At 37.3% G+C, this 21544-nt stretch overlaps 5 protein-coding genes across 6 annotated transcripts; 1 reads left to right on the top strand and 4 right to left on the bottom strand.

Annotated features, from left to right (window-relative positions):
• Window positions 1-33: 33 nt before the first annotated feature.
• LOC127351347 (guanylyl cyclase-activating protein 2-like) lies at window positions 34-2715 on the bottom strand. The gene is made up of 4 exons (XM_051378818.1): window positions 2154-2715; window positions 1881-2030; window positions 1210-1309; window positions 34-1068 (listed from the first exon to the last, which is right to left on the bottom strand). The coding sequence occupies exons 1-4, from the start codon at window positions 2352-2354 to the stop codon at window positions 947-949; spliced, it is 573 nt and encodes a 190-aa protein (XP_051234778.1). The 5' UTR covers window positions 2355-2715; the 3' UTR covers window positions 34-946.
• A 1952-nt stretch (window positions 2716-4667) lies between these two features.
• Window positions 4668-9112, bottom strand: LOC127351348 (guanylyl cyclase-activating protein 2-like). Its single transcript, XM_051378820.1, has 4 exons — window positions 8836-9112; window positions 8607-8756; window positions 7113-7209; window positions 4668-5946 (listed from the first exon to the last, which is right to left on the bottom strand). Exons 1-4 carry the CDS (start codon window positions 9028-9030, stop codon window positions 5825-5827), a joined length of 564 nt encoding a protein of 187 aa, XP_051234780.1. The 5' UTR covers window positions 9031-9112; the 3' UTR covers window positions 4668-5824.
• A 2363-nt stretch (window positions 9113-11475) lies between these two features.
• LOC127351430 (retinal cone rhodopsin-sensitive cGMP 3',5'-cyclic phosphodiesterase subunit gamma-like) lies at window positions 11476-13382 on the bottom strand (the record flags this gene model as incomplete). Its single annotated transcript, XM_051378959.1, has 4 exons — window positions 11476-11860; window positions 11950-11987; window positions 12076-12189; window positions 13360-13382. Coding segments are annotated over 4 exons (252 nt in total), but the record flags the coding sequence as incomplete, so codon positions are not given.
• Window positions 13383-14954: 1572 nt separating this feature from the next.
• On the top strand, window positions 14955-17529 carry LOC127351352 (retinal cone rhodopsin-sensitive cGMP 3',5'-cyclic phosphodiesterase subunit gamma-like). 2 transcript variants are annotated; one of them, XM_051378827.1, is made up of 5 exons: window positions 14955-15382; window positions 15680-15723; window positions 16639-16741; window positions 16823-16860; window positions 17039-17529. In XM_051378827.1, the coding sequence occupies exons 2-5, from the start codon at window positions 15687-15689 to the stop codon at window positions 17113-17115; spliced, it is 255 nt and encodes an 84-aa protein (XP_051234787.1). In that variant the 5' UTR covers window positions 14955-15382; window positions 15680-15686; the 3' UTR covers window positions 17116-17529. The 2 variants fall into 2 exon arrangements, with proteins under 2 accessions (XP_051234787.1, XP_051234786.1); XM_051378826.1 differs by lacking the exon at window positions 15680-15723.
• Window positions 17530-18914: 1385 nt separating this feature from the next.
• Window positions 18915-21465, bottom strand: LOC127351353 (retinal cone rhodopsin-sensitive cGMP 3',5'-cyclic phosphodiesterase subunit gamma-like). The gene is made up of 4 exons (XM_051378829.1): window positions 21330-21465; window positions 19749-19863; window positions 19609-19643; window positions 18915-19512 (listed from the first exon to the last, which is right to left on the bottom strand). The coding sequence occupies exons 2-4, from the start codon at window positions 19859-19861 to the stop codon at window positions 19436-19438; spliced, it is 225 nt and encodes a 74-aa protein (XP_051234789.1). The 5' UTR covers window positions 19862-19863; window positions 21330-21465; the 3' UTR covers window positions 18915-19435.
• Window positions 21466-21544: the final 79 nt, after the last annotated feature.

The following is a 21544-nucleotide window of genomic DNA, read 5'->3' as shown; positions in this document are numbered from 1 at the left end:
ATTTCATAGATTCTGGAAATTTAAGAAGAAGGAGACTTTTTAAGGATTTTAATCTGGAAATATCAGACACACATTATTGTTCAAAGCATACTATTTGTATATATGCATTAATACATTTTTTGGTAAAATTGCTTCCTTTCTTGCCAGGAGTCTTAAGAAGACTGATACCACTCTCATCTTTCCATCAAGTATAAAGCTACAGTAAACAGCATCAAAACAGGAAGACAGTGCTCGTAAGGTCCGCCTCTTGCTTGATTTGATTGACTGTCAGTGGCCAAGTGACACTGACGAGTGACAGAACTCTAGAAAACAGCAACGCACAGATATTTATGTTCTTATCAAACTTGTTGTTGTTTTCAGTGGTGGAATGTAAGTTAAGTACATTTACTCAAGTACCTTTCTTAATAACAAGTTTGTTGTACTTGAACTGTTTGAGTATTGCTTCTATTACTTCTCCCACCACTGAATATTTGTGTAAAATACATTAAAAAACACAGCATAATGGAAAATAAGCATTAGTTACATGTTGCAGCAGAGTGAATCTCTAAAGTTTCAGCTGATGGGTAAAAACATGCATCCACTTTGAATTGTAAAACTGATTTTATCCACATATAAAACGTTAAACTGGGTGGGAAAGGTTGTGATCTTCAAGCAGCAGTAGCGGTAGAAGGTAGAAGATGAAGACGACAGGCTTCTCTACCCAAAAAGTGGTGCCTGTGGTTGAATTTGCAGATTTAATGTAAGATTCAGGCTGCATCTCCGAGCATGTTTGTATGTTCCACAGCTGGAGAAACCATCACTGAGATCATCCAAAATCTCACAATGCAGATTATTCACTTGGAGGATCACAAACCTGAAACATTCTCTGATGCGTCAGTGTGTAAACAATAGAAGAACATTTATCAAGGCATTTATCATAAGAAAATATATGCTGCACAATATGAAATTAGGGATTCTTCTCATGCTGTCCAATGAACCAATCACAGGGCCCGATGTCCAGTTTGAGCTGATCCATCACCCACGGGTCCTTTTCAGCCCCCTCGATAAATTCCTCCAAAGAAATCTGACCTATTTCACAAGAGGAGCAGAACGGCACACAATCAGCATCCAAGCAGTTAGTGTTCATCATCAAGTACAATTACAACAGGAGAAGTGAGCTACTGTATTATCATTATTAGCTCATTTTATTATCATCAACATGGAACTTACAGTCTTTATTCTTGTCCACCAGTTCAAATATTCTGTCACAGATGTCCTCAATGTTTCCTGTGATGCTCGGATTATTGTGCTTCTTTATCTTATAGATGATCTGAGGAGACAGTTCAAATATCTGAGAGAACATATCTCATTTACGTATATTTCTGGAGGTTACTCTGTAACTGAGTGAAGAGACTATCTCTCCACCCAGCTACATATTCCATATTCTCAGTCAGTCCACGAGGAGCTTTGCCGGTTTAGGATGGGCGATAGGGAACAGGGCTGCATCCTAGACCGACCTTTCTTAGGTTTCTCTCCGATTTACAACTCATTGAGACGGCCGCCCACCTAGAGCCAGCGTCTGCTCGAGGTTTCTGCCTCTTAAAAGGAAGTTTTTCCTTGCCGCTGTTGCCAAGTGCTTGCTCATGGTGGGAACTGTTGGGTCTCTGTAAATAATTTACGGCCCAGACCTGCTACTGTCTGACTGCTAACTCCTAATGTAGAAAAATGGCGGTTCAACATGGTGGACCCACTCTGATCTCATTCTAATATCACAAAAACCCAACGAGTTGAAGGATAAAGTAATCTAAAAATTAGCGTTCAAACCAATCTTGCAAGAATATTCTAAAGTATGTGATGCAAATACGATTCTTAATTGTACAAAAAAAGAACTGGATACTTACTTTGACGATGTGTTTCACTTCCTGTCGGTCCAGACAGCCGTTTCCATCTCGGTCATAAACTTTAAAAGACCATTTCAGTTTGTCCTCCAGTTTTCCACGAAGGACGAGATGCAGTGCTGCCACATACTCCATGAAGTCTATCTGACCATCCTGAGAGGCAAACAGGATGGTGGACAGATCAGTGAAACATAATGTCACATTCAGGCAAATATTGAAGCTCATCATTACCGATAATTAATGCTGATTACCAAACATTAGCCTCTGTTAAATTACCTGATTTGTATCAAAGGATCGAAACACATTGTCCATGAATGCGGCTTCTTCTTCTGTTGAGTTGCTGTTGATTCCAAAGATTCTCTTGAATTCGTGCAAGTGCAAATTTCCACTTGGGCATTCGCTCGCAAACTTACGGTAGAGTTCCTGGATGTTCTGAAGAGTCACCTCTGTATCTGTGCCACTCTGTGTCTGACCCATAATATTAAATATAAGGAAGCAACACGTCAAAATGCTAAAATAGTGAAAAAGCAAAGCACATTCATCCCTGTACACATGACCTTCAGCTCCAGCAGACTACACCCTGTGGTTCTAATTCAGGTTAACCTACGAGACAAATCCAATTGACTTTTCAGTGATCTTCTCCAAATCCTTCTCGAGAATTTTCTTTTTTCTTCAATATTTGTGTTTCTCCAGTCTGATAAAGAATCTCCACATTGGTCCGAAGAAAATACTGATTCACTCACTACCGAGCATTAATGAATGTGCTCATCAGCAGAAGCTCCGTTAGCTCTTCGACAGCAAAAACAGCAAAGAGTGGATTGCCCCCTGTAGACAAAAGGCCACCGCCGAGCTCTCAGCAAGATTAAAAGACAGATTGACGTCAAAGCCGAGTGTGGTCTTGGTAAAACTGTTGATCCATTGCGGGGTGATGTCTGAGCTGCCTGCTGATTGTACTCTGCAAAACACGAATCTCAAGAAAGTAAAAAAACCTTGTTTCTTGGAAATTAGTCTAAGTTTTTGTCTATAGAAAAATAATCTGGTTTTAAGAAAATCTATCTGTGTCTTAATAAGATATTACAGCTAATGTTGAGCTCAATTTAACCAGTAACAACAATGGTTTCCATAATATCCCAGCAGAGGAACCAGATTATTGTCCTTATTTTCAGAGTAAGAGCACTCGCACAACTTCTCAGTTTAATAGAAAGTTGTGCTGTCCCAGTGTTGGAAATGAAGCAGCTTTTTAGGTTTCATTGTTTTTCAATTTTAATCTTAGATTAAGGTACAAATTCTTAAATTCAGATCAATACGACGATTAAATAACTTCAATGTTAAATAACTGAATTGTCATTGTTTGTAATGAGCACAACTTGGCCCATAACAGTCTTTCAGCGGTTAGATTTTTAAGTTACTTTTAAGATTCCTAGCCGAACAAAGTTGGCAGATATATTTGCTCAACATTTAACATAAGTCTTCTGAAATATATGCTATTATGATATCATGTTTTGCTTTAACAGTGCAACCTATTATATTTTACTTCAGTGGCTCAGAGTAACAATAAATAGCCAAACATGAAGGGTTGCATTATGTGTTGCAATATTTTGTTATAATGAAGTGTAAAGTTTACAATTTTGTACAAATAGTGTGTGGATCAGAGGTTCACAAAGACTAAATGATAAATAAACCTTGTTTATTCTTTGTTCTATGTTTGCACAATAATATATAATGTGTATACAGTATGTGCTATACATTCCTCATTAATGTTATTTACAGGCGTCAGCTCATACTGTTTTTCCACCTTGAGTCAGATATTAAGTAGTAAGTAAGTTATATATCTCAGTATTTGGTTCATTTCTGTGCACAATTGTTAGAAATTATTTTTTTTAAATCCATAATACAGACTTTCCTAAACAGGAAATAATCTTCTCAAAATTCATCCAAATCACTTGTTTTACACAAACTACCTGCAGTTACTGAGTTTACTGTTTGGGTTCATTGTACAGTTTTAGATATAATATGAAAGATTCTTATATCACCTAAGCAGGGCTCGTCAGTTTAGTGAATAATAGAAAAGAGGCAAGAAAGGCCCTAGAGCCAGTGTTTGGTTTGTCTGTTACGGGCTACTGTAAAAACATGGTGGTTCAACATGGCAGAGTTTATTAAACACGAATGTAAACATACCTCTGAATATTATATTTCATTTCTGACCATAGATCCTCCTCAATGTTACACACTGCACTCCCCCTCACTCACATCCATCCACCTCATTACTTTCCTGACACTCTTCATGAAATCACATTCAGTTTTCTTTTTTTGAAGTTTGCCACAACTGATAACTGCACAGTTTCTTCCCCATATACTAGATATTGTTGCTACATTAATGTTACATATATGAATTAAAGAGAACACACTCCTTAAGACAGCTTGCATTGAAACAGGCACATATTGTAAAGAGACACCACCGCAGTGATGGCCACTTGTTAAGTGTTCAGTTTGCAGAATTCAATATTTGTTTTATTTAATAAATGACTTTTTTTATGTAGTGCTTTGAAAACACTTGACGAGATGTGTACAGTGTCGTCCTCTGCACTCTCACACTTTAGATCAATCACCTGAAAACAAGGTGTTTGGCAGCCAAGACTTAACTGCGTACACTAAGCCTCTGAAGATTATGCTCAAAGCCTCTGAGTGTATAGGATTTGTAGGATTTAAACATTTCTGAAATTGGGTGAGATCAAGTGGCAGAATCACGACGCTGGGTCTAAAAGCAAATCAAGAAAATAAAGCATGAAGTGTGTATAAAAATGTTTTTATTAACAAAATAAATGCCCATCTGAAACAGATACAGCACAGCTTTTCACCTTCACCTGAAACATTTTCTTCACTCGTACAAAAAAATAAATAATATGTAGTAAAACTCAGTACTAACAACTAACTAACATCCTTTTTTTTTTAGTAAAAGCTCTACTTTTCTACTTTTATATTCTCTGCATTCTCTATACTTCGGATTTCAGAATCAGAATCAAGTTTATTGCAAAGTATGTTTTTATAATAGAGACAATTTGCCCTTATTGATTCTTTCTTATTGTTCTGGTTGCACCCTTTCTAAGTCCCGCCCCTTTCTGCTCTGTGCTCCAATAACAGTTGAGCTAGCCTCGGTCAGAACCTCCTCCTTTCCTGTACTTTAATATGCTATATGCTAGGCTAATCTATGTTAAAAAGACAACCAAATTTGGGTTAGAAGATTAAAAAATAAAAGTGACATATATAGAAATATATATATATATATATAGAAATGGGCGGGACTAGGGAAGGGTCAATGCTATCCCTGTTAAAGGTTAAAGGTGTAAAAGGTTATACAGTCTTCTTCGTCCCTGGCACATTGGTTTATTATATATGTGTTACAGCCACCTGTAGGTCGGTGTAGTAACAGCTCTATACCCGTCTAAAACTCCACAGGGAAACTTTAAATAAACTAACAAGTGAATTATATGTCAGCTTGTGTTTTTAGCTTGTTCCGCTGCCCCCTAGTGGCCAAAAAGAAAATCAACTGATATTGTTTTAATTATAGAAAATACTACTAAAATGACTCCCCATCAATACTTTCTTTCATTCTTTCTGTTTTTTGTTTTTGTTCTTTTACACTCCATCCACTATGATCATGAGTCCTAAACTACAAACACATACAATAACAATGGATGTAATTACACAATAACTGGCAGCATGTTAGTACTGGATTATCAGTTTGATGCTATAACAGCCCACAGGCATACAGTCAGAACCTCTGGACCTGCAGGCAGAATCACAGCAGAACTGCAGCCATGAAAAAGTGCACGGAGCTCCAGCTCCTCGTCGCAGGAGAGAGACGCAGGCAAAAAGCCCCCGAGGTACGAACACAGCACCTCTGTGTCAGCCTCAAACAAAAACCTGTGAACCTGCTCGACGAGAGATCACGGCAACCTCCCACTGTTCTGCATCACCCAGCCGGCAGCATTAACGTCCAACTTCAGCAGATTCATGACCCATTCATCCTTCTGAGCTCCCTCCATGAACTCAGACAAGGTTATCTGACCTGCAGGGCACAAAAACACAAACCACATGGATGATTCAACCAAACATTTAACAGTAGTAAAATAAATTGTGAAAGAAAAGCTACATTCTTCACATTGATCCCAATAAATCACCATATTCATACACTGAATAACCTGATAGTTCAACTCAAACTGATTGAGGAAACCGATCGCCTTAAAACGTTAAAAACGGTAAAAAGTTTATTAACTCAAACAATTTAAACATAGTTGATTTAAGTAGAAGCAACTCAAGTATTTATTGTTAAGGTAACGAGTAAATTAGTTACACTACCTGTCAAAACAGCTGACGCACAGAATGGTAGCCAATGAATTGTGTTTTTTCATGTATCTAACAACCAGTGTTTACATTTTGGGGCTCATTAAGAATTATTTGGATGCTCATATTTGTATAATGATATAAAGTCAACTTAAATAAAATGAGTCAATGGAACAAACTAAAATTATATCCCCTGAACTTAAAATACTAAACACATTTAAGTTCACTCAAAACAACTGAGTTGCTTCAAAAATTCATTATTTAAGTTGGGTTGAATTCATGTGAATGAATGAAGATTAAACTTCATAAATATTTTCAGGTTTTACAGTTTGTGGTCAAAAAGCTTTTTATCTGAAGCTACATGACTTCCTGTAGTAGTAACAGCTGTTAGCTCTTTATGGCAATGATGATAAAAAAGCCAAAAGTGTGGACTAGTTTTGTGACTGTAGACTATACGTTGTGCACACAAATAATTTAAAGATGGATTCCGTTTACATAGAATCTATTTGTTTAGTTGAGTTGTTGTCCTGTTATATAAAGGTTAAAATAAACAATACAAGGAGGAAAACTATTTCTTATGCAACCGGACAGGCAACAGAAGGTTGGTTTTCACTCTCCGAGGCAAACACCAGTTTCCTTAATCGCACAGTAGAATAAATTATTCTTTACCGCTGTTATTGACTAAAATAACACAGAAATCAATGTTTAAAGAGCAAACAAGGAAACAAGATCTTATGCATAGGATTTGTAGTTTTTGCTGGGAATTCTCCGAACAAATCCTCAACGAAACAACAACAAAACAAATACGCTGAAACTTTTTTTTATATTTTCCTTTCCCCAGTTTCCTGATGTACGCTGTGTACTTACTCACTCACTCACTCACTCACTCACCGTCATGATTCTGGTCAACCAGCTCAAAGATTCTGTCACAGATTTCGGACGGTGTCATGCTGACGTCACTCGTCGGGAGCTTGATTTTGTAAATAATCTGTGTGAGAGACATGAGAGGTGTTATCATCAGTTCTAGTTTTCTTCCCGAAACCCTGCACAACATACCGGCTGTAATACTGTCACTGAGGCACGAATCTTTCTTTCCAGAGAGCCAACATAGCAGGATCCTGACTCTGGTCGGAACCTTAATTAGTATCTTTGTTAACATCTGTGTTTACCCAACTATTTCTAGTCCAAATGGCTGCTGTGAAACAATTGTGTTGTGTAAATGTTTAATGAAGCCTCTTGTTACTTGGGAAGTTTTTGTTGTTGAAAGGTTGACAATGAAAACAGACACTTTAATGAAAAATGACTTTATTTTGCCACCTAATGCCGATCTTAAACCACTGGGTTTAATTTGCTGCATGCAAGGTTGCTAATATCAGGCACCATCACGAGTCAAAACATGCTGGTAGCTCCGCAAGAAAAGAAGTTTAAAGTCGTCATATTCTGGCACATTAACAAGACTAATGTTTATTTATCATATCTGATAAATATTGTTTATTTATTGGACCCTGGCCTCCTGTCAGTTTGCATAAGTGGCCCTTAGTCATCAAAACTGCAATATGGTCAAATGCAATATGCAGAAAAAGTAAAATATGTGACAAACAGCATTATAATGAAGGACTGTAGGTCTGCAGAGGTGCCCTGACCAACAAATCTTGCTCTCCAGATGTAAGAAAACAACATGTTTGGCACATCATCACGACTTAAGCAGGTTTTCTTTTCGTGAAAATTAAATCTGTGATGCAACAATGATCATTCCCACACTAATCCTGAATCATCTCGTAATTACAATATCTGTCAAATTGATCATAGTATTATGTTTTTATCTAGTTTAAAGTGAAATGAAATGACTCTGGAACAAAGAAGCAAACTAAGCTAAAAGAAATCCAACTTTGGTGGTGTTGTATCTCCAGAGCTTCCCACATGTCCCATAACTAGAATACTGATATTAAAGTTCCATATAAAACATTTTGCTTTTGGATTATTCTAACAAACGTTACCTAATTCCCGTCTCGCTGACCAGCCCATGAGGACAGTGGGTTAGGGTTAGGGCTAATTTTATGTCTCTGAATATAGAGGCTTTACTGTTAAGTACGCCAAAGACGTTTATTTCAAGAATAGCCTTCCCAGCGACCATCCACGCCTCCCTAATGCCCTGTGAACCTACAGTACCTGACACCGACCCTAAGCCCTGTCACTGGACCTGAACAATAATCTGACCTGAGAGGATTTGTGTTATGAAACCTGGTAATTTTAACAATTTGACACAGCAGCTGAATATACACTCCAATCTGTTCAAATGAGGCATTTTTCCTCAAAACCTTTACTCATAAAATACTAAATGATAGAAACAACTAAACATATGATATCAGAAATGGTCTTTCTTACCCTTATGATCCGTTTCACCTCCTGTCTGTCCAACTTGCCATTCCCGTCCTTGTCGTACATCTTGAAGGACCACTTGAGCCTATCTTGAAGATTCCCCCGTAAGATCAAGTTAATTGCTGCTACATACTCGATGAAGTCCAGTCTGTTATCCTGTAAGCAAATAAATCAGAGTTACACATACAGCAGAGATAAAAATCAAACTCTACAATGAGAAGCTGCTGTCTGTTACCCTGTTTGTGTCGAAGGAGCGGAATACTGTCTCGATGTAGAGGGACTCTTCTGCAGAGCTGCTCTGGATGCCGAAGATCCTCTTGAACTCGTGTAAGTGCAACGCACCGCTCGGACACTCCTTCATGAAAATGATGCACAGCTCCTGAATCCGTGCCAGATCTATCTCCTCGGTGTGGCTCTCCTCTTGACCCATGGTTTGCTGCGATAAATGAAAAATCCCTGATGTGTTTGTTTGAGTGAAAGTTTGGCTTCTGACAGTCACTGTGGGTCACACACTCCAATCAAAGTGAAGAGCTTTTCCTTCAGCCTCCGTGAGCGGGCAGAGGGAGGCAGGCTGCTAACAGTCAATCTGATTAACTCGTTAATCACTTGGTCTTTAGCCAACGAGGTGTTCTTCAAGTAGGTCTGAAAATCTGGCAATACTGTTGCTACCAAGTGCCATAAACAGTGTTTAATGTGGTTTCTACTTAACAGGTAGTCCATTACACCAGCTGGCTTTGATATGAGCTGTTCACCAGTGTGTTTGTGTGTAGTTACACTCTATTGTTTGAATTTCTCTCCTATGGAGCCCCACAATGGACCAAAGCTAGAAGAATATTAGACAATGCAAAAAGACACTAGATTTTCCTTACTTATTCCATCTTAGCACACATTTATCTATTCTCTCTTTCCCCCAATCAATATTTCCAATTTTCCAAATGTTTGCATGATAATAAGCTAGGTGTTTCCATGTATGAGCAACGGTCCAGGTTAGGAATGTGTGTGTGTGTGTGTGTGTGTGTGTGTGTGTGTGTGTGTGTGTGTGTGTGTGTGTGTGGCAGTTTATCAGCTGACTGGTGATGAATGACTTATAATAGCAAAAAGCTTCTCTCTTTTTTAGCAACCGGGAGGCTAAAGTGAAAATATAAATCTATATCTTTCTTTTTACATTCAATATTAATCATTTAAACGTACAGCTGGTTATGAAACAGTTTCAGTTTAATACTGATGCCTCTATAAGACCTACATAAGTAAACACACATCAGACAGAAGGCTGTTTCTATAGTTATTTTTAATGGCTGCCATCGGGTCGGATTCACACAGCTGTCAAAACACAGGGGGCGCCAGAATCAACACAAAACACAGTTCCTTTTATGAACAGTAGCCTATTATTTTGTGATATGTTCACTTATATATTATTATATTATTTGATCTGAATGTAATTTTGCAGTGAGGAAATTAACACAATGCAATAACTCGTAAATATGTCTATAAACATATACAATAACTATATATATATATAAATATATTTGTTTTTATCCTTTTTTCAATAGTAGATTTTTTCATGCACGTTATTAGTTTATTTAACACAGATTTTATTACAAATGTGTGTCATTTAAGTCAATGAATATTTCATTTGATGACACCTGTCTGAGTGTGAAATATCCACATGTTGATTAAACAGAAATATAAATCACACAGGTGTTGATGGGGAGAATAAAAAAGCAACTTTAAAAGCGCTAAGGCAAACTCTGTACATCTGATTGAGTTCATAAAGGCGTTTACTGTGAAACAGCTACTAAAGTATTGAATTACAGTCACTGCTAGTAGTTTGGCTAAGGTTAGTTCAGCCTAGTTTTACATTTAAGCGTGTAACAGACCCGCCGATCCGCCGTGTTAGTGTCACATTTTTCCTCACCAAGACTAAATCCTCCATGCTGCTCTTATGGTTGATAGATTTGATTTAATTGAGACATCTATAACACATTGCATTGTTCTTTTACTGTCAGTTACTGATATTCATTCATTCCCAAAGAAAAAGACGTGTAAATTATTTCTATAATCATCGTAATACCAAGCTGAGGATGTGATTTAATGTAATTAGATAGTTCTTTTACACATTATTGAATAAAGAGCTGGAAGCAGATATAAAGCTCAGCGGGTTTTAGGCAAACATTATTCCAAACAGCTCATGAGGTTGGTTAAGTAATAGTAATCCGGATAAACCTCCTGATGTATCACACATAGTCTAACTGATACCAGATTTTGAGATCAATACTGATATTGATATTTGAGAGTTTAAAAAAGTCAAATAAACATAAACTCAATAAAACATAATAATAAGGATCCAGTCAAGTTTTATTTTGTTAATTAAAGAATTGTGACCAGTGTATAGTGAGCACATTTTAACTCATCAGCGCTCCCTGGTGGACAAACTGCTGTATGAATGTGTTCCTCAAACATATCTTTGGCAGTTCTTTGTTCTTGTTACGACACAAACTGATAAATCTGTATAAAGCTTTAATATTAATACCAATAAAAAGCTTTCTGCAGGTTTCAACAGGTTGAATTTGAAGACTTAAAAAAGTCTTTTAAAGCATTTGAAGGATATTGGTATTGGTTCCATGTCTGTTTCATGTTATAGTTGTTACAGCATGATCAATAAAAATGATCCCTCCACATAAACACAATTTTAAAGCAAAAATGAAATTCAGATTATTGGATTTTAGACTTTTCAAGACCCTCTGAATAACCAATCGATATCAATGATATCATCCTGGCTGATGTAGGATACATATCCTGTAACTTACTGACAGTTTAAAAAAACACAATTTACTAAACGGGCTGAAGAAAATAACTTTTATACAGACCAACACAATTATAAATACTGATATTTATTGTACCAACACTGTTATAATAGTAGCTAGTTACACTTATAGTGAGAGGTAGATTCATGATTTCTTTATTTTTATAGCAAAAATAGATCCTTTTTACCAGCACCTAGAAAAATACATATATTATATATTTCTTTAATGGGCTAGCTCCATATAACCCTGACACTGCAGAGATCTGTCCCACAGTAACTGTTGCATCCTCCTCCTCCTTCAAACATGCTCCTCATCTTCAGCAGACACTGTGAAATCCCATCTGTCTGGGACCAGGGTGGGAGCTCCCATCTAACAGGTCCTAGACGATTCCAAACTGAGCCAGGTCGCTGAGCTCCATGTCACCAAATGCCTCCCAGGGGCAGACCACGGCAGAGTCTGCAAGGCCGGAAAACCAGAACGTCAGAGTCCAGACTAAACATCTAAACCTGGACAAGTTCCAGACTAAACATTAAATTCAGCCTCACCTCCGAGACCCTCCATCCCCGGGACATCGTTATCGAACCTATTTGGAAAGAAGTGAAATATTCAGTGAATATTAGAGTTGTTGGATCAATAGCGTGATGTCTGATGAAAGAAATTATTAGTCTCACCCCTTCTGTCCCGCTTTGGGAGCCTTGCTCTTGAACTGCCTTGTCTCCTTCTGCTTGAACTTTGGGGGGGCGGCCTTGGAGCCTTCACCTGCTGCTGCGTTCATCCTGGAGATTCTTAATCACAAAGACAGAATCATGATACTCACCATAAATGCTGGAGATATGTGACTCACACTTTATCCTCTTATGTTTTCAAACTTCTCTCTTTATGTAAGTCTATTCATAAACTGTCTGAAGTGCGTTTCCTATCTGGTTACTAGTCATAAATTCTCTCCATATTTTACCGCACTAATCCTATTTGTGTCAGTCCTAAAGCCAGAGATCAGCTGTCACATAGTCACAACATGTTTGTGAGGATCAACATCTGCCTCCAAAGAAGATCTCATTGATCTACGTCATGTTCTGGGACGAGGGCGGATAACGACGAGGATTGTAATCTCTTTTTTAAAGATAATATTCAACAAGTTTAGCAGCTGAACGGCTAAACGTGGTCCCCTCGAGTACACAAGATAATTATATAAATTATTCAATTAACAAAATGTCAAAAATAATGACAAATATCCTTCGCTATGGTTACCAGAATCTGACAGATTTATTTTTAGCTAAATAAATACGTAAAAAAAGAACTTTTGACAGGACATTTTGGGTACTTAGTAAAAACTAATCAGTTTTTCTGTTCTCTGTACTTCCTGTTTTGACTTCAGATTTAATATTTATGACATTTAGCAACAGTCCTGTTGTGCTAAAGTTAAATACGACCAACAGTTTTGGTCTCACTCTTAAGACATAATGAGTAGCGAGAGTGAGAGGGCATCGGTGGTTGAGTGAGCTAGAGAGTGAATGAAGAGACACTGCGACATTAGCAAGTGAAGAGAGGAATCAAAAAGTTATTTTCTGATTCACAAAATACAGCTGAGCCAAATTGTTTGTGAATGCAGTCGAAGCTGCACACATGATCCTGTCTGTCCTGTGTGTGCCCAAAGGTTGACACCCAGAAACATCCTGTACGCAGCAAAATAATAAGAAAATAATTCATGTGATATAGACTCTAATTATTATTTCAAAAAACAAGTTTAACCATGATTTAAAGTTAACTGAGAGTTAAAACCTGCATATTATAAACCAGAACTGCCAGTACTCAGCTGTTGATATACATTACAAGAGTAATGGATGAAACATAGTTAATTAGAATACCATGCTGCTATAACAAGCTTTAAAAGTATTCAAAAAGACAAGCAGGTGAAAAGATAAACAAACTAGGCAAAAATTTGAAAAGGCACCTACTTGGTTTTCTGGAGGACTCGACGTCAAAGAAATTTCTCTTTGCAGAGAAGAAGCAAAAAAAACAGCTGCAAGACAAAGAACTAGTCGTCTTTCTTCTTGCAGTGTCTCTATTTTGTCTCATCAACAGGCCATCGCGCTGCCTTTAAAGCCTCGACTGAACCACCTCCCACTTGTTGCTTGAAACACCACGAGGGCTGAGGGGTATTTTGAGTGTGGGCTTATAAGTAAGCCTGATTGTTCAAAGATAATCACAAAGCCAGTAAAGGATTAGAGATTTGAGAATATTTATATATTTAAAATATTGAGACTTTTTTTTCTTGCAGATTCCTGTTAAAAAAATCATTAAAATGATTTCACAACTCACTTAAAAACAATGGATATGGTAAATCGACAATGGTTTGTGGTCTTTACTCAACTGATGGTGTGCTCATTCATTTGCTGCAGGGTGGTTCACAGTCATACAGCGACAACATGGTGAGAACATGAAGGATTACAGGTAATAATCTCTCACACACTGTAAACTCAATGAGACTTTTGCATAACCAGGAACATGTACTAAACTGTGTGAACTGTGCGAGGCTTTACAGGATCCCATTAACAATGTTCCAACCTTTAAGGTCATGAGGTAGACATCCATGTGAACAACTTACAGGAATCATAAACAGACAAAAAGTGACTCTGCTTACAATTCATCAGAGATCATGATACAAAAAATAACATCCATCATCCCTCAATGACCTCCAAAGAGAAGCACATAACAGTAAAATAAAGTAAGAAAAATGTGTGTAATCTCGTAACTACACAACAGAAAAACATTTACACTCTGACAAAAGCCAGTTGAGGTTAAAATCACCTACAATAATTAATCTGGTTATGGGAGTCACATCAACAGTCGAACACTTCAAAAACACATCAAACAGAATGAAACTAGTCAAGGCAGAAGGCTTGATGCAGATGTGCTGGGTCTCCTAACTCTGCTGGGGGTGTCAATATGGATCCGAGGCTCAAATGCTCAGATGCTGTCCTCCAACTTAAGAAAGTTCTCAGCAATAGCTTCATAGAACCATCCACTTCTGCTTGGGCCTCCAAACTGGTTTTGACCCCTAAGAATGCTGGCACTCTCCGCTTCTGTGTAGACTTCAGAGGAGTTAATGCTCAAACACATCATGCATGGGGCCCCGTACTTTGGCTGTCTGGATCTCCAGAGGGGGTACAGGCAGGTGGCCATGGATGAGGACAGCAAACACAAGACGGCCATGATCACTCACCTAGGCCTATTACAATGTAAGTCTTACTCGAGAGCCAAGGGACAGAGGCCGTAACATTTCTATATGTAAGTACACAGTTTTTTGATTACTGTGAGAAACATTGTGTGTAAGGTTGTCATTACACATTGTAAAATCCAATAAAAGCCTAAGTTTCCAAGGATATACAGAATGTATGTTACTTATTATATTATACTGTATATTATAGTTGTAGCCCTTTTTGGGCAGTTGTGCATTTTTGTCTTTGCACTTTATAATTGTTTTAAATTTATGACTGTTTTGTTTTATAAATCATGCAGCCTTTTGTAGTTTACACGATCTCTTACAGTACAAGTATGAGTACAAACTTGTGGTCTGCAGGCAAACATTATAATGTTCAATTTCTCAGAACTTTATCCTAAATCAGAGGTTCAAAATGATATATAATATTGATCTATCTATATTAATATGTCCACCCAGAGTAACCCTACTAATCCCAACTCAACCTGGGACCAAATAAATATTCAGTCTGTTTGGATCAGGTATATTTAACTACACTCATGCTTTTAACCAAACTTATATAATGTGTAAACATTACACAGTGTCACGTCTGCTCTCAACTAAGTAGGCTTACCCATAAAGTTGTCTCAAAATACACCCCCCCTTAGGACAGGCGAATGACTGGATTATAAACAGACTTAGTGGCATATAAATGGTGGGAGTGAAGACTGAGAACTTTTACACTCCTCTCCACACAAGTCGACAAACTCACAGTGACGGTAAGAGTCTTTATTATTATTCCTGTTTTCTGTTTTAGTGACATACAGTTAACCTCTATATCAAATTAATATGTATAGTAAAAACTATGAATAGTAACCCTACGAGCCAATTATCACTGAAAATTATCTTTACTTTTGTGATGAGTAATTCAGCTAGCTTTCATTTTGTTAATGGAACCAACCAATTTCCTGCTTCAACTCATTCAACATCTGAGAATTTCCTTTGGAGATAAAAGATCACATCGTCAGTAAAAAAAGAGAGTGCTGTCTGTCCTTATGACTCCATTTGTCTTGCAGTTTGTTAATGGCCGGAAGGCACGTGCAGTGGGCTTCACCTTTGGGTAAGCAGCCAAATATCAAGAGTAGAGGCAAATACACAGTGTTATACCCACCCATAGTGGAACCAATTTTAAGGCTCTGGCTTGAGATACATTTCCACAAAACTTTGACAAATTGGTTGATTTCTATCAATTTTGCGTTTCCAATTAAACAGTGAGTTGGAGTTTTAACACTGCCTATTTGCTCCGCTGCATGTACTTTTCTTTGAGGTATAAGTTCTACTATCAATCATGGAAATAAGTCTCGAAACACATTCTGAAAGACATAATGTCGCAGGCACAAGTAACCTGAATATATATATGATATAGTATTTTCTGAAAGTTAGGTTTCTCCACCATGAAATGGATCATGTAAGAGTGGCACAAGTTGGGAATACTTTTTTCACCGATTTATTGCTTGAACAAGTCCCCTCAGAGGTTCTTGTGTGCAGTTTAAAGTTAGAAAAGTTATGTTTTTTTAGGGTTTTGACAATTTTTAGGGGTTCAACCTGGAAAACTCAACACACTGCCTCAATAATCAAGACTCTCACTTCTCTTTCTCCCTGTGTCTTTTTTGTGTTTAATGTCTGCTAAAAAAAAGCTTCAATATGCTTCAAACAAAGTCCTTTTTGGATTGTCTAACAATGTTTGAAACCCGCTTTCTCTGCTGCATCTGACAATTTTTTGTAATTTTCCAAAAGAATCATCAGTTTTTTCTCTCAGTTTTGTATGATTTATTTGTATGATTATATAACAATATATTTTCATATCAGGAAAATAAAAACATGTAAGAGACAAGTCCTTGAAGATCATTTTTGCTTTTAGACATTGAACATTTGGAGCATACTGAGGGTTTTACAGTATATAAATATAATATATGGTAAGATTTGATTTTTGACGGACAAAGCCCATTAATATTTTTTTATTCTTACCATGTAGAAATGAACGCAGCAGCAGAAGGCACCAAGGCAGCTCCTCCCAAGTTCAAACATAAGGAGACCAGGCAGTTCAAGAGCAAGGCTCCCAAAGCGGGACAGAAGGGGTGAGACACACTCACTCATCTGGAAACTAGTACCATGAATATATAACACATTAATGCTTTGAATGTATACTTCTTTTACAGGTTTGATAATGATGTACCAGGCATGGAGGGTCTTGGAGGTATGCTTTTTCTTTATTGTGGTCATAGTTGATGCATCTGGAACCAGAGAGAGACATATAATGAGTTTTTGTTTTGTTTTGGCTCTGCTGTAGATTGTGTTGAATTAACGCTGTTTTTTTCTGTGATTTACCTTATTAAATGAATCTTTCTCGCTTGCTCTGTCTTCTTCTCCTGCAGACTCTGCCGTGGTCTGCCCCTGGGAGGCATTTGGTGACATGGAGCTCAGTGACCTGGCTCAGTTCGGCATCGTCTAGACCTATTAGATCCTCAGAGACACATCTTCATACGTATTCTCCTGACGTGACACCCAAACATGATTCTGTACAAACATAGACGTCCATTCCTCTGTTTCAAGTTGAAAGATTCTCTAGGAGAAGATATAAATAAATGACTGTATATTACATTATATGTATAACATGTTGGCTTTGGTATCTTACAGTCATGATGTATCTTGATATTGTCTTGATATTGAGAGATGAAGGGTTTAATGGAGGAGATTGACTGATGAACTGAAATGGGTCCATAAAAGAATGTATGATGGTTATAAAATGAGGGTGATTAAGGAAAGCATGAATGTTTTCCTCCCTGCTCTGTGTTGTGTAGAATAAAAACTGAATGCTACTGTAAATGCTATTTTCCTAAAATAAAACTTTTTTTCAACACATGCATTATGAATGTGCCAAATATTATTTTTTTCAGTGGTAATGAACCAGAGATCAAGTGTCATTTAGAGCAAACACAATGAGCACAAAGTGACCTCTAGGAAGCATTTTTACATACACCGTGAATCTCAAATCTGTAAATCGGTAAACATGCATTTATTATCAGTAAAGAAACTGAAACTTTATATCATCTACGTCGGTGAATTAAGGATTAATTTCCACCAAACCAGAGTTGGTGATTGTTGGAAAGACTAACAAAGACAGTTTTTTAGAGTTTTATTTGGTTTCTGTTTCTGTCGTGACTGAAGTTGCAATGTTACAGCAATATGCAAGGGCAACTAACTATGTGAATTAAGCCTTTATTTATTGTTGGAAAGACTGTGGAAAGATTAACAAAGATGGTTTTGGTGAGTTTTATTTTAATTCTGTCCTTTTGTTTTGTTCTGAGATGTTGGCGCTCTAGTGTGACATCCAGTGGCAAATTAATTTCATATACACAGTATAAAGATAAAATAGTTATATATTGTTAAACAAAGGTATTAAAGCGATCAAATCAATGAATTAATCAATAAAAGCTACAGAGCAAAAGTCGTGCCTTTTATCTAAAAGGCCTTTTTCACAGATAGATGTATTTGCAGAGACATAAATGTACGTTGCATCTACAACTCATGTCTTTTCAACTTAAATGGCCCTCACATCCTCCAATGCAGTGGTTCCCAAGGGGGGCGCCAGACGTCGCAGGGGGTGCGCACAACTTTGTCTGCTGAGGTTGTGAGGTTACCAAAATTATTATTTACAAAAAATTAATTTATAAAATGCCAATAAAACACCCAATTGGATAATCAAAACTCTGTATAATCCAAATTGAAACATATTTTTGTTCCACATTTGAATTCATTAAGCTATTTATTACGTATTTAGTGCGAGTATGCGGGTTGGGGTTGGGGGGGCCTGACTTGTCTTGGACACAGGCAAGGGGGGCTTCAAGGAAAAAAGGTTGGGAGCCACTGCTTTAAAGTATGTCAACCCAGTTCCTCTTTAAATAAAATGAATATAGGTGACCTCTTATTTCAATAAAGCCATTCCTTTCATATAAGATAAAGGGGAAATTGAAAGATGATTTGAGGTTTTTAAGTTGTAAACTCAGTAAAACTTACAGAAATATTTTTTTTTTTTTTTGTACTTGTTACATCTTTTAAGATGGGTCATACATTGGTTACACATTGGGAAATATGCCAAAGGTGGATTATTTATTTCCATGTGAAACTGTATGGTTTCTGTAAATACTTCTTGGACTGACAATATATTCAACAGGAATAAAAAAAATATTTCATTTCAGCAACATAACCTAAATAAAACGAAAGAATGATGATCTGAATGGCAGACCAAAATAATGTGATTAAAATAAATTTTATTAGGTATACTGCACTAACCACACAGTACACAATTCTACTTAATGTGATAGATAGATAGATAGATAGATAGATAGATAGATAGATAGATAGATAGATAGATAGATAGATAGATAGATAGATAGATAGATAGATAGATAGATAGATAGATAGAATATTTACATTGATTAGTAGTTGTTGACTAATCGTCTGTTTAATTAAACCCAAGCAGCGGTACAGTGTGTTACACTTTTACATGGGTGCTTGGTTACAATAAAGAGCTCAGAGAGATGTTAAAACTTCCAGGTGGTGAGATGTACTGGCCCAGGGCAGAAAAAGAGTCTTTCTTGGGGGTTGCTGTCAAAGAGCTTTTGTCCTCCAGTTATCACAGGTCGTCCTTAAATGGTAAACATTCATGCTCGTCTCCCCGCCAAAAGTGGGGAGAACTAATGAGGAAAGCATATAAAAAAGCCTCTGGATTGCAGCCACCAGGAATAGACTGTTTCCATTTGGCATAAGGTCTATACGATGCCAACCTGGGCCAGCTCACTCAGGTCCATGTCACCAAACGTCTCCCATGGGCAGATGACCTCTGCACCTGCAGGAGAGGAAGCAGATGTCAATGGATCTTGCCTTTATTGACTACTTTAGAATGTTTTGCTGCTCATCAGTTATTGCTTTGATTGATAGTTACCTCCAAGGTCATCCATCCCGGGAAGATCATTGAATCTAAGAAAGTGACAGAGAGTGAAGTTAAGATGTGCCAACACTTACAGTACTGTTGTAATTAAGCCTTTGCAGTGGTCTTGTGCTTTCTCTTTGCTTTAGACTCACCCCTTCTGTCCAGCTTTGGGAGCCTTGCTCTTGAACTGCCTGGCCTCTTTCTGCGTGAACTTGGGGGGGCTGGGCTTGGAGCCTTCGGGGGCTGTGGCTGCTTCTGCGTTCATTTCTATGAAAACAACAAAGATTCAATGATATATCAAATGAAAAAGAAAAAGGAGAAAAGGAACAGAACATATATTGTGTTAGGTTGTTGATGATAGTTTAGCTACTTCAGGCTATAGTCCCCTTCCTCAACTAATCCCCCAACCTTTAGCTGTCTTACCTCATATGCTTCCTATAATTGGTCATGATTATGTATCTTATCCCTATAGTCTTCTGTCTTTCAGCTGCTCTGCAAAACCTTCAACCAGCAATTGAACTAGTATTGAGGAGGATGTCGGCTGGTACATATTGGGCCGACAACAAATCTCTGTTGTTTGTATAATGGGCTGCTCCAGCGGATGACTAATTCTAGGCGGAGCAAGCAGCCTATAGTCGGTCCTTCTGGCATTTTCCAGATTTCCAGATGGCCAATCTGCCACTGGTTACAGGGAGTGCATCAATTCATAATCACCTCTAAACCTTCAGATGGGAATTATTACATTTGTGTGCAGATTAAACAAATTGAATACATGTGAATTGTTGAGCTTTAGAGGTTTTGGTAGCCATAGGTGTTAACAATGCCAATTGTTTTCTCCTGCTTCCAATCTTTATGCTAAGCTAAGCTAATCATCTTCTTTCTCCAAATCCATATGTGACACACTGACATTAGAATTATATTAATCTTTCCATCGAACTCTTGGAAGATAAGAAGGTAAACAAATAAGCATATTTTCCAAAAGGTCAAACCTTTCCTTTCAGATTGAAAGTAAAGCAGCATCAGTTTAGGGTTTTCAAATAATAACTCATAAAACAAGAATAAAAATACAAAAAAATAAGGAATAATTCATTTCTTTCCCTCTGAGATAAATGGAACAATGAATAATGTGAAAACATAAACATAAGAACACTTTGGATTAACTTTTGTCTGGTTGAATGAATATTCAACACAAGATAAATAATTCTCCAATGGAAACAATAAAAACAACAGTGAATGATGGTGACTCTACTGTACGCAGAAAACAACAGCCTTAATGATATTAACACCAATGCAGCAGCAGGATGCATCCAGTTTGATGTTTATAACAACAACAATTCAGCTCTATTTCTTATTTTTATGGATATTATGGATATTTCTGCAAATAAAAATGTAATTATCCACATAGAAATGTATGTTTTTGTGCTGCTTTATGGTCAATATGTGATCAATTGTCTCCACACAAAGAGAATGTTAGTTTAACAATCTGTAATCTGTCATCATGTCTAATTTCACAGCAACATATTAAAAAGAAGGTTAAGGACTAGCTAGGTGAAGGAAAATAATTGCATTCTATAAATCTGGTTAAAATAACATATTTTAATACTTACACACAGAAACTACGCACAAAATGCATAAAACGATTTCTTAGAAGCTGTACGAACTTTTGAAATGTCCCTTTATAATGCACAGTAAAACTAACTGCAGGCTATGCTGCTGTGTGCTGAGAGTCTCACCTGCGTGGTAGTTTGGTGGGAGTTTGGACGGTGAAGAGACGCGGCCTGGAAGGGCTGAGTAAAAGAAGAACTGCAAAACAAAGAGAAGATTCTCTTTCTTTTTGCAGTCTCTCTGTCATGCCTTCTTCCTCAGTCGCAGTGTTTATATACCTGCTCCGGTTGCAGACAAAGCCCTTAATCGAGTTGAGATTAATTATTTTCAGAGATAATCTGAT

Source organism: Dicentrarchus labrax, unplaced genomic scaffold (assembly GCF_905237075.1).
Source record: "Dicentrarchus labrax unplaced genomic scaffold, dlabrax2021, whole genome shotgun sequence".
In the NCBI taxonomy this organism is placed as follows: Eukaryota; Metazoa; Chordata; class Actinopteri; family Moronidae; genus Dicentrarchus; species Dicentrarchus labrax.
This window is presented reverse-complemented; position numbering and strand designations above follow the sequence as displayed.